Raw genomic sequence first — 13,409 nt, forward strand, 5'->3', positions numbered from 1 at the left:
TTACCTTTTATGAAATTGTACCTAGAATGAGATTCCCCTATTATATAAAGATGGATCTAATTATTCATTGAACACATTATAACACGTATCCCAAAGCAATATACTATTATTTTTCTGTTATTCATAGCTCTCACATTGTTGATCAGTATTTCATTATTATAAGTCCGGGATCGAAGACGTATACCTCGTCGAGGCTGCCCTCGAGTCCAAAATCATCTCCTTATTTTCAAGCGATTTGATAATTTATTACATTTTTTGCCTATTTATTCTAGCAATCTTTATCGTTTGAATTGAAAAAATTCACGTATCTTTAAAATACATACAAATTTAATTATTATCCGTTTTTTTTAGGGTAAATAATAGGTAAGGATAATAAAAAGAAAAAAATATGTAATTGGATACTGTATACGGTAAAATTTGGACAATATCGGTAACATATGGCATCTACCCGTACTCGTTGATCTCCCGTCTCGTGGTTCGCTCCGCCTCTTGACCCGTTTCGTAAATGGGTAAAAATGCTGTACCCGAAGTTACACGAACTCCAATATTTTATTTTCACCTACTGCTGAGTTAAGCTCCCAGTCTGAATTTCACCCTCCGGCGAAATCTCCGATCAGTTTCGCCGCAGCTAAAGGTCAGCTTTCGTTTCTCTCTCCCGCCGGTAAAATTTGTGCATGCACAATTAATTTTCTAAATTTTCATGCATTTGAACATGAAAACATATAATCAATTTGACGCTGTTGGTTAATGCCTATGTAAATATCAAAATTGAAATGGTTTATTAGACTTTTACAGTGGCAGAGGTGGTGGAAAATTTAGGCGTTTGTATTTTACTTGATTATGTGCTTCGTTGTTGAAAATTGGCGAATTAAGTACTTAATTACTGCCTGTTTCAAGTTAAATTGTACACTGCCTCCCAGTAGCTCTTTTTTCTTGAACTGTTTTTTTTTTTTGGGGGGGGGGGGGGGGGGTTGAAGTGTTACTTGGTTGGAATTAATTTGGACTAGAATAATTAGTCCACCTAATACTTATAGTAATTGAGATATTAATATAAACAAAAAAACACCGGGTGATTTCTTTCCATCGTCCTAAGCCTTTGCTTACCTCTGCTGGTGTGAGATAGCACGTACCCGGTGGAATAGTCGAGGTGCGCATAAGCTGGTTCCCATGACTTTCATAGAAAAGAAAAAGAATATACGAGTGGAGAAGAAAAAGGTTTTTTGGAGTATTAAAATAATGATGAAGACGATTGCACCGACTTGATATTTTGGTATTATTATTATTATTATTGTTGTTGTTTTTTTGTTTTTATGACGGTGGTGTCTGGGCCAGCTTGCGTGCATATGGTATTATTGCCACGTAGAAAAGCTTTAGGATTTTCAAGAGAAGATGTAACCAAAACTTAAAAAGGTTAAAACTTTCTTTGTAACTAGTATTTGGGTTTTTATTACTTGACCCATACAAGATGAAAGTCTCAGCAAATGGTTATCAGACGGGAGTCCGCCTATCAAGTGTTTGGTCTGCTACTTCATTGCATGTTACTACCTTTCAAACTCTCTGCCCATTTAATACTTTGTAAAAAGAAAAACACTTGATATTTTGGTATTATTATTATTATTGTTGTTGTTGTTGTTGTTTTGTTTTTATGACGGTGGTGTCTGGGCCAGCTTGCGTGCATCTGGTATTATTGCCACGTAGAAAAGCTTTAGGATTTTCAAGAGAAGATGTAACCAAAACTTAAAAAGGTTAAAACTTTCTTTGTAACTAGTATTTGGGTTTTTATTACTTGACCCATACAAGATGAAAGTCTCAGCAAGTGGTTATCAGACGGGAGTCCGCCTATCAAGTGTTTGGTCTGCTACTTCATTGCATGTTACTACCTTTCAAACTCTCTGCCCATTTAATACTTTGTAAAAAGAAAAACACTGCCCAAAGCTTTCCATTTTGCTTTATGAATCTGGGCTGCAGCGTTTTCTTAGAGTACAACAAGGACTATGCCTCAATCCTATGTAAGCTGAGCTCCGCTATATGAATACTCAGCGTTTGATTCGAATGACTCAGTTGTTTTTGGCTGCAGGATTGTTCGCTCTTTCTTTACCCTTGAGTATCATTTATTCAATTTTACCTGCAAAAGGCTCAAGGAAAGCACAGTTTTATGCTTTTGTTGCGGCACATAAGAGACAATTGTCTAACTTTGCTCCCTCCAGTTTCACATTAAAATGGTATACATATGAACATTTAAGGTGTATGGTGCTATTCCATTGCTTGTGTTCTTAATCATTCTTTGTTTATTCTAGTGTGAGTTACCAGAATATTCAGATAGTGAAAATTCTTCGAAGCCCGAAGGTGTGAGTGGAATCATGCCTAAAGTTGAAGATCCATATTGTGAATTTCCATCTCTATACACATATACAAGGCCTACAGGGGTAAGGAAAGAAATAATGCATTTAGCTGATATTTCCTCCTTGGTAATATTTTTGTTGCCATGTTTTATTCGAAGTCGACACAATGCTGCCTTGGTAATATTGTTTAGCATCAGGTGGTAGCATTAATATTCATCACCTCTGTAATCATCTTATTTTTTATGCTAATGCATCTGTAGGACAATATTGCAAGCTCATCAGGCAGCAGTGTGAGATCATCTCTTCTGGCTATGGGTTTCAATGCATCACTTGTTGACAAAGCAATTGAGGAAAATGGTATGTAGTGGAAAACTAACTTCTGCTTTAATCTATTGTGAGATTGTGTTGGCAAGTTGTTTTGCTACTGAATTTTGGAGAAAGAATACCAAGGCTACCACCTTAAAGAAAAGAAAAAAGTAAAGAATACCAAGGGTTTCAATTCCAACTCGTAAATTTTGTTAAAAGTTTTGGTTGTTATTACAGTTGAGTAACGTAAGAAGGGATATTTTCTTTTCAATTTAGGTGAAGACAACATTGACTTGTTACTGGAGACGCTTGTTGCAAATTCTGTAAGTAGCTATTTCTAATGTGTGGTACTTCTGTGTTTTCTTTGATGCTGCTCCTTTCTTGCGTTAAATAATGTGTTGATGCAACATGTTACTCCTCTTTGTCTAACTGTCAAGCACCCTCAAGACCTTTTTACTTCTTTCAACGTAAAACTTCTTATCATACAAGTTTTCTATTCGATGTTTATTTCCAGAGAAAAGAATAATGATAACGTAGTCTATCAAAGAAGTTGGACATATAAAACTTCTATTTCTAGGGTCCTCAGTGTCTGGTTAGGTAGCTATTAAGTGCCCCTCTACATATGTTTACTTGTGGTACTAGTAAAGTGAGTAGTACTTTCGCAAAATGTCAGTATACTTTCTGTGTCTTAAATAATTTACTATGCTATTCATCTTTTTCTTTTTCAAATCATAAGCAGAAATATAGAATATGCTGGTCTATCTCCTTAATCGAATGTCTATCTTTCCCTTTTAGTTTTCCCAAAATGCTGTGCATTCATTAAAAGGTCAGACATATATACACTATAAAAGTTACAAGGGGCCACTTTTGGTCTTCTCATTTTGTTCTTTAAAAACAAAAAGAAGTATTTATAACAATAAAAAAAACAAAAAACAGAAAGGTATTTCTCTGATCCCACATGTTTACCAAGCAAATAAATGATTCGCTTCATTTTTTCTCTTAGAAACACCAATGAAGTCAAATTTAGCTTTGCTCCTGCTATTTTCTATAATATTTATGCTTTCAAGTTCTTTGCTTTTTGGTATTATTTTGTGATACATTTGAAATGTATGATGACGAATAAGAGGACTTATAAGTAAAATCATCTGTGGTTACAGATCTTTTGCTTCCAGTTATGGCACATTTGGGTCCTTCCCGGAGGGCCTTTATACCATTTCTTCCCACGTTTTCATAGGACAGCTTGTGCTTCAAATAGTTGGTTAATTTTCTTGAGTTTCTTTGATTTTCCTCTATTCAAGTTTATTTCCTGTTAGGTTTGATATTAGAAACAAAGTAGATTTGTTGCGTTCAATGAAAATATAGTTCACTTCACAAATTGTGCTAATGATGGATGCAAAACATTGTGCCGCTCAGTTGTAGATTATTCCTTATGCCATCATTTGTATAATGATCATCAGAATAACCAGAACTGATGTTGTTGATGTGCTTAAATAGGATCCTCCTAGAGCAGAATCGTCAGATTCTCTGGATAGCTTGTTTGGTGATGATGAGGACACAAACAGTTCTGCCAAGTTTGACGGAGGTGTACATATAAAAGAGGTGAAGTAATATGGTTCTACGTGATGTGAATTACATGCTTCTATAAATGTTGGTTACTACTTACTAGGTTATAAGAATAAACCTGCAAACTTTCTAATACAATTGTGGAGTTTGGTTCGGATAAATGGATAGTCCTCTTGACATGGATGCTTTTATTCCAAGAGGTTCATAGCTTAAAAGTAATTAGGTTGGAAAAATTGTTGAAGGTATAAAGGCAAACAGATGCAATTTTTGCCACTGTATAGGTCATTTTAATTATTTTTGTAGACTGGGGAGGAAGTTTCATATACAATCTACGATGGATAGAAGAGAGAATCCAGCCAGGAAAAGAACTACGTTATTATAAGAGGTGGTTCATGCCAGTGAAAGAAGCAATGAAAGAAAAGTCTGTTTCTTTATTCAAAACCATTTCTTTGAATGAAGTTATACTGCTCCACTAAAAAAAGAAGTGGTTGGCCTTTCTCAACGTGGTGTGTAGAACAGAAAGCCTTTTGGTACAAGAATGGGCTGTTCACTTTAATGATAGATTGGTCATTGCTAATGAATATCGTTGTTTCAATATCAATGTGCACCCCGACTTTTCACACCGATGCATATTAGAGGTAGAATAATCTATGTACTTCATGCTCATGCATATTGCTTTTCAGTCTGTATGCCATTTTTAGGAATAAAATCCTATGCAATGAAAACTGTGGGTAATATGCTTTCAAGCTCTTAGCCTATGTGTTTTTAGATAATATTAAAATTAAGAAAGATAAAGAGGATACGCGACTTGGGTTGTCTCCACCTTTTTCTGTTGCAGGAGCCTGATCCTTGTGGTGGAGTTCATGATGACAAGAGAGCATCTTTATTAGCAATGAGTTTCTCTTTGGACGAAGTCGAATTTGCTATCGGTAAACTTGGTATGTGTAATAGCTGTAGCTTTATGTGTTTTTCAAAAATGCTCTAGGATTTTTCTTGTGGCATTATGGTTCTTCTCATCTCTTGAGCAGAATCCTTCCAATCATGCTGTGTATAACTGATAGCCAATTCTGAGCTTGAGTCCGTTAAGCAGAATCCTCCTAATCATGCTATCTTTGTTGTCTGTTTCTTTTTGCTTTAAATAGGCAATCATTTAAACTAAGTACTCCTCATCCTGTATGTAGGTGAAGCTGCTCCTGTCAACGAACTAGTGAATGTAATCTTTGCTGCTCGAATAGCTCAAAATTGTAAAAAAGATGACGGTGATGATTCTGTTGTTGAGATTAAAGAATGGATCAAGGTTAGTGATTTATGTTAACTCTTTTTTGAGCATTTGGTAGGAGAAAAAACTATGAAGCATAAGAAGAGTACAAGAAAGGTGGTCAAGCTAATATGCTGAAGTTACATTAACTGAACAGATCACCCAAGCTGTAGATCTACCAAAGAGATATATTTGAATAATCATATAGCTCACCGTATGGAAAAATGATACTTTGAATCAACCCGTCTTTAAAATTTATTATAGGAGGCTTTTTGTCATGTACCTGAAGCAAAGATTGCACTTGCAAATATTAAATTGCTTCATATAACTGTTTTATACTCCTTTCTTTCTTTCTGACTTGAATGTAATTTAAGAATGGAATATTTGCTATAACTAACCTGCTCCATACTATATGAGACCAAATGTCTTATTTCCTACCATTGATCAAGTGGAATGAGCTATTAATATCAACTTTGTTGTCTAGGAATGCAGCACCGAGGCTATGTTTAAGATCATGGAGAAGACATTAAAATTGCTTGAAATGGGTTTCTCTGAGAATGAAGTTTCTGCAGTTATTGAGAAGTATGGTGAGCAAATTACATCTTTTCTAGTGTCTATTCCGCCAGTAACTATTTGCCTCTTGAAATCGCAGTGTTTCTACTGCAGCCTTTCTTATTTGGTTAATTATCCTTACTGTCTTTAAGCTATCTTTTTCAGCCAGGGTTTTAAACAGATGCTTCATTTAGCTTTCATATTCTGCCTTTTAGGTTCTGAAGTTCCTCTTGAAGAGCTTGCAAATTCAATTATAGATCCTAGTAGTGGACGAATGAACAAGGTAATGTCTCCTTTTTTCTTTTCGTAGTGCCATAAAACTCGCAATTTTTGGTAATTTCTTATTTGTTGATCAGATAGCTTGCTTCAATTAGTTGGGGACCAAAAATAGGACAATGACGGAGCAAAGAGGTTTCAAGCAATTGCGACAATCATCTTATAGCCTTTCCTAAGTGAAACTCCCTGATGGTGTGGTTGCAGCTGTAGTTCACCATTAGCTATTACGGAATTCTTGTGGATGATTATTCTTCATTATTTGCACGAAGCGCTATATTAGAATTGATACTTGGGCTGCACTTTTGCTCATCAAAGATGTCAACTATTGACATGCTCTGGCCCTTTTTCTCTACTGTGATTCTGATGCTTAAAATTGTGAAGACACTAGTACAACTAGATTAATTTAGATAAACTGTTGTATTTTTTCAAATGACGTATGGATGTTCTTCTCCTATTTTTGTATCTGTGATCTTATTTCCTTATAGTGTGCTTCCGTTTGAGAATACTGTCTAACTTTATTTTGTTTTATTACTTGTTTGCAGCATCTCTTAAACTCTCTCGGCAGGAATGGTTCAATTGGATTTCATCCACTAGCTGTTAAGAAAGAGGAATGTGATCTGGATACCTCTGAATCTAGAGACCTTAACCTACTGGAAAAGCTTAAAGGGAAACGGCCAAAGGAGAACTATATTAATGAGATAGGCACTTTAAAAAGACCGAAACCAGAGTTTGATGAAGCCTTTAGCAGTTCTCTTGGCCCTGCATGGCAAGAAATGACCACTAGAAACTTAGGGCCATTCAACACCACGAGGACTCCGGTTTCTCGAAGAGCAATTCACCAAAGATCAAGAGTGCTGGATTGCCAAGAGACACCGAAATTGTCTATGCCCAAATCATGCAGGACCCTTGATAAGGAAGCGGCTAAAGCTCCCTATTTCTTTTATGGGAATGTAATGAACTTATCTCACGACTCTTGGGTAAGAATCTCTCAGTTTTTGCATGCCATTGAGCCAGAATTTGTTAATACTCAACTTTTCTCAGCTCTGAGTCGTAAAGAAGGTTATGTACATAATCTTCCTACTGAAAATCGATTTCACATTGTTCCAAAACCACCAATGACAATTCAAGAAGCAGTTCCTAATAGCAAAAAATGGTGGCCATCATGGGATACCAGACAACACTTGAGCTGCATCAATTCTGAGACTTCTTGTATATCTCAGCTTTGTGATAGGCTTGAAAGAACAGTAAGTGATTCCCAGGGGTTTCCTGCAGTTGACAGACAGAGGGATATCCTCCACCAGTGCCAGATATTGAATCTAGTCTGGGTTGGTCGCTACAAATTGGCACCTGTAGGGCCAGAACAAATAGAACGCATTCTTGGCTACCCAGAAAATCACACTCGAAATGCTGGGTTTAGCCTGATGGAAAGACTTCTATCGCTGAAACATTGCTTCCAGATAGATACATTGGCTTATCGTCTCTCTGTATTGAAGTCTCTGTACCCTGGAGGATTGACAGTTTTGTCAATCTTTACCGGAACTGGTGGAGCTGAAATTGCATTGCATCGCCTTGGAATTCGCTTAAAAGTTGTTGTCTCCGTTGAGGCTTCTGAGAAAAACCGGAGAATTCTCAAGCAATGGTGGAGTAGTTCGGGACAAACAGGAGAACTTGTGCAGATTGAAGACATTCAGAAGTTGACCAGTAACAAGGTAGAGGTCTTGATAAAGAAGTTTGGTGGTTTTGATTTCATCATATGCCAGAGTCCATGTACATACTCTTCTAAAGGTAATTTATTTGCAGATACTGATAGTCATGCAAGTTTAGATTTCATGTTGTTTCACGAGTTTGTGCGTGTCCTGCAACGTGTAAGAAATGCAATGGGGCGAAACTAACAAGTTCCTTAGCTTTTTATTGTGTAGGGACAATTAACTGAACTTAATAGTATGTTGTCCTGGTTTATGACTCCGAAGTTGTTCTAATATATGAAAGCTTAAATGGAGAAGGGTTGCCTATAACATTATTTAGTTTTCAGATTATCTATTTTAGTAGTTGTCGTGCACGTTATTATATTGCATTCATGGATTTCTTCAACTGAGTTGACAAAGGCGATTCTTGAGAAGAGACATTTGTACTGTACTGTCCTCTTGAGGAGATATCTTTATAACGCCTTTGTTTAGGAGTGTGACATATATCTTTATCTAAGATTTATTACTTAAACAGTAGTTATGCGATCTGTATTTTTACCTCAACCTATCGTGTAGTTATGGTAAATTAACATAGGGTTTCTCTCAGAAATTGAAGACGTGATGCATTAACAGCTTGTTTGGATGGTCGTTACCTATTGTATTGTATTGTATTGTATCGTATTGTTATTTTAAATACGATGTTTGTTTTGTTGTTGCTTAAATTTTATTGTATTGTATTGTTAAATACGTCGTTACGTAACGACGAAATGTGCTACTTTATGTAACGATCGATTTGGTGTGGTCGCGTCGTTATCTTATCTTTTTCTTTCACTCACCCTTCACTATTATTAAATAATTTTATTTTATCATTTACCCTACCTTTTTAAATAATAAATTTACCCCGTATCATATTTTTTTTTTTTTAATAATATTGCAAATTTATTCTTTCATATTGCTGGTGCATGATATCATGAAATAACGGTAAACGATACAATCTATCCAAACATTGTATTCATCAAAAGATATCGACAAGCTGTAACTGTGCACTGTGGACATTATTCTGCATAGACCAAAATTTGCATCCCTTCTTCGAATTAGTTTTCGACATCGTTCTCCTCAACACATTACAATATCTCATCTTCACAATGTCCTTATCTTGAAGGCATGTCAATGAAGTTACCAATCGTTTTCTTTAGCAATGATGCACAACTCTAAAATGTTAGCCAAACTTTCATATCCTATCAATGGCATTTAGAAAGGTTTGCATGTAGAGTTGCAGTTTTAGGTAGCGTTTAAGTAATATGTAATGATAGTGTAAAGATTTTCTTACGATATCAGTGTGTTTCGATCTATTATAGAACTAGTCTCTCGCCACGTACGTTGCACGTGTATCCCGCGTAGGGACAGATCCAGTGTTATGGTATAGGACTTATGTAAGACGCTGAGCATAATTAATGTGTGAAAATTCACTAAAATTGTAACAAATAGTAATATGAATCTATAACTTTAAAAACATAATGGGTTCAATAAAACAAACAAACAACAACAACAATCTAGTGTAATCCCACAAGTGAATGAATTGAATGCTAAAATCTTAAAGCTTGAACCCATAGAATTTAAATCTTGGATCCGCCTTTAATCTCAAATTATTTAGTACAAAATATTTAAACACCCATGAGTCATTTAGTACAAAATTTTAAATAAAACCACGAGTCATTTAGTGCAATCTTTTTCAAAAAACACCATATAAGATTATTAAAACATGTTTTTGAGCAATAAAGTAAAAACTAAAGAATAATATGTAACTACACATTATAAAAACCATATAATATGATCCTTGGCTTCTTGCTTGCCTTGAAAGCCAATAAATAAACAACATATTGTTCGTATATCTGCTATATATAACGAAAGAAATATTCCAAAGGATAATAAATAATCACACATGGAAAACACAAGCTTATGCACTTCATCGGAACATCAGATTCTTTGTTTAGTATGCACCAAAAATTCAATGAAATTGATATACATGATGTAGTTCTCAACTGCACACTCAGTCAAATTATTCATGTTAATTTCTTCGGGATTTGGGAATATTAAAAACTTACTATTCAAGAACACTAATAGCCACAGTACTCCTATTCCAACAAGAAATCAAATACTTCCATTCTTAATAAATCATAGAAGTATTTAAGAATTTTTGTGTTCTAATGTCTTAAAACGTGCATGCATGAGATATATGAAGAGTGATGTAATGGAGTACCAATTTAAGAACATTAGCCTATTTAGATCTTGCTCAATATTTATATTACATATAGTGTTTTAAAAGGCGAGGGCGTGAGGTGGGCCGTTTTACTTAATACGGGGCGAGGCAAAATCCTCGAGACATGGGGAGTAAGTGAAACGACCCGACTTGTCGTTTTAAGAATTTACGCCCCATTCAAAGACTTAAGATCCCGGACAACTTCATAATATGTATTATGACCCGCGGGTGTGGTCGAGTTTGATCTTCGGAAGATTTAGAATTTAATTGAAAGAGAAATTCTCATTTTGAAGCTTAAATGGAAAGAGTTCACCAAATAGTTGACTTTTGAGCAAACGACCTCGGAATAGAATATTGATGATGTCAATATCTTCGTATGGTGATTTTGGACTTAGGCGCGTGTTCGGATTTAGATTTGGAAGTCCGTAGGACAATTCGACGCGTTTTGGCGAAAGTTGGAAAATAGACGATTTTCGGAAAGTTCGATCGAAGGTTGAGTTTTTGATAACGAGGTCGGAATCCGATTCTGAAAATTGGAATAGGTCTGTTATGTCACTTATGACTTGTGTGCAAAATTTGAGGTCAATCGGACTTGATTCGCTAGGTTTCGGCATCGAATGTTGAAGTTGAAAATTTCATAATAGACTAAAGTTTCAAGTGAGTTCGCACAAGACCTAACTTCAAACAAGCATACCTCTCTTGATATGAAGATTTATATAGTGTGTTACCTATCAAAAGAAAGGTCTATGTGTCTAGTTTCCAACGCTTCAAGACGTTCTTCATTTGGATACTCCTACACAAAGTTATGACCAAATTACCAAAGGCTGGAAAAATACAATTCTGCGACCAATTATGCGATCGCAAAACAGTTATGCGATCGCAAAACTGCTTCTGCGACTGCAAACTGGTCGCAGAATGGACCAGAAGAGCCCAGTTCTGGGCACTGATTTTGCGATCAGTTTTACGGCCCGCATACCCATTCTGCGGTCCATTATGCGACCGCAGACCTGCTTTCGGAGGGTTAATTTTTTCTATTTTCATAACCCGACCCCATTTTGATAAATAGGCTTTGAGGCTTATTTGGGGGTATTTTTCTGAGGGTTTTAGAGAGAGGTAAGAGCATTTTAGAGAGAGAAGCAGGGAACCTAACATTCTACTCATCCAATCTTCAAGAATCAAGGAAGCTAATCACAAGATCTTCATCAAAGAGGTAAGATTCAACCCCTAGTCTTCAATTTCGAGTTTGGGGTAAAAGATTGGTGATTGGGAGTATGATTCTTAGGTGTAAGAGTATTATGTATATATACTTGTACCAAGAAGGTTTCTGTAAAGATTGTTGAGATCAAATAAGTAAAGATTGGATTTTGGAATGAAGGAAATCTTGTAAAAGAACCTTGTAACCAAATTTGCACACCTAGTGTTTGATAAAATGCTCAAATAAGCTGAAACCATGAAAATCTTCCTAATTATGGTTCACTTTTGTTATGCTTCTAAATAGATTGAAGTTGCTAGAATTTTCGAAACCTCGTAGTAATGTAAGGAAGGCTCAAGAAATATTGGAGCCGTCCGGAGGTCAATTCAAGCAAGAAGGCGATTTTGGAATATCGGCCTAACTTCAAAAAAAAAGGTAAGTGTCTTGCTTAACCTCGAGTGGGGGAATTCCCCCTTAGGCATTGAGTCTTATGTGCAAATTGTGTAATTGAAAACCATGTATGCGAGGTGACGAGTACGTACTTGGTTTATATATGTGAATTTCGTTGATTAAAAATCCTTTGACGCCCTTATGTATTAAATTGGAAATTATTGACACTTATTAAATCCTCTATTTGTCATGGCTACATCCTTATTTACTGAAATTATTTTTACATGATGATTTGGTGTGATTGTCACCTTAATTTTTATGTGAAATATTATTTTGTTGAGTTGTTCACTTTCGGATATTTTGTTAAGATTTTTGTGCACATTATGGTCGAGCCATAGACTCCTTATTGTGAAAAATAAGGTAGTGTTGATTTTTGTGGCAAGTTGTGATATTTGAGCACTTGATGTGCAAACTGTGATAAGTTATAATATTTAAGCACTTGATGTGCAATTTGTGATAATTTGTAATAATTGAGCACTTGATGTGCAATTTATAATAAGTTGTAATATTTGAGCACTTGATGTAAAATCTGTGATAAGTTGTAATAATTGAGCATTTGATGTGCAATCTATGCTATGCTATAATATTTGAGCACTTGAGGTACAATTTATGAGATGTAATATTAGCACATTATATTGTGGGAGTTATGTTTGGGTGTTTGCACGAGGTTTCTGCCGTGCTATTATTACTATTGATTTATGCACATGCGGCGTGACAAGGCGGGCTATTTATATATATGTGAGTTTGCGCATGTGGCGAGACAAGGTGAGAACATTATTATGCACGTGTGGTGAGACAAGGCGGGCATTTACTTTACTATTGCACACGTGGCGAGACAAGGGAGGCTATGTCGGGGATTGATTTGTGATGGCCTGGGGGCATTGTTATTGTTACATATTTATTTTGGGACTACGAGGCGGTACCTCGGGAGATCCCCTGTTGAGCAATTTCTTCAGGACTATGTTTGCACTTGCCCTTGGTTATTTTGTTTTTTTCCCGTAATTTATAAATTTTTGTATTTTTCGTGATGTATTATTTGACTTAATATTAACTGTTTTATATTTCTTGGTGTATTGTATTGACCTTGACTTTTTCGTACAAGACTTTGAGGATTTGTATTTTTCGGTTATACTTGTTTTTGATGATTGAGTTATTTTAAATAAAAGAAAAATTTCTAGTATGTTTAATTTAATAAATTCTATATCCAAATCAATAGTTTAGCTGATGCTTTATTTTAATGGAAATGTTATTTTTTCTCAATCAAACGATTTCTAAAATAAACTTATCTTTTTGTTGATTTCTTACTTGATTTAAAGATTTTTAACCTTACTTTATTGAAAATAAATTGATAATGCGGATCTTATATACATTGATATTTTGGTACGTGAGTTGTCCGTGCAGTTATGAAAATAATATAGGCATGAGGTACCGGAAAAAAATATGATGATTTTATTATTGACACGTGAGTTGTCGGTGTGATGGTGATAGAAATATGGGCACGAGGTGCCGTGAAAAATATGAAAGT

General features: G+C 35.4%; 1 protein-coding gene across 1 annotated transcript; it reads left to right on the plus strand.

The window, feature by feature from the left end:
* Positions 1-403: 403 nt before the first annotated feature.
* On the plus strand, positions 404-8,299 carry LOC107818185 (putative inactive DNA (cytosine-5)-methyltransferase DRM3). Its single transcript, XM_016644131.2, has 11 exons — positions 404-634; positions 2,078-2,222; positions 2,298-2,426; positions 2,603-2,699; positions 2,925-2,971; positions 4,143-4,247; positions 5,050-5,149; positions 5,393-5,508; positions 5,954-6,056; positions 6,237-6,304; positions 6,840-8,299. Exons 2-11 carry the CDS (start codon positions 2,220-2,222, stop codon positions 8,187-8,189), a joined length of 2,118 nt encoding a protein of 705 aa, XP_016499617.1. The 5' UTR covers positions 404-634; positions 2,078-2,219; the 3' UTR covers positions 8,190-8,299.
* The last annotated feature ends 5,110 nt before the right edge of the window (positions 8,300-13,409 follow it).

This window comes from Nicotiana tabacum, chromosome 13, assembly GCF_000715075.1.
Source record: "Nicotiana tabacum cultivar K326 chromosome 13, ASM71507v2, whole genome shotgun sequence".
In the NCBI taxonomy this organism is placed as follows: Eukaryota; Viridiplantae; Streptophyta; class Magnoliopsida; order Solanales; family Solanaceae; genus Nicotiana; species Nicotiana tabacum.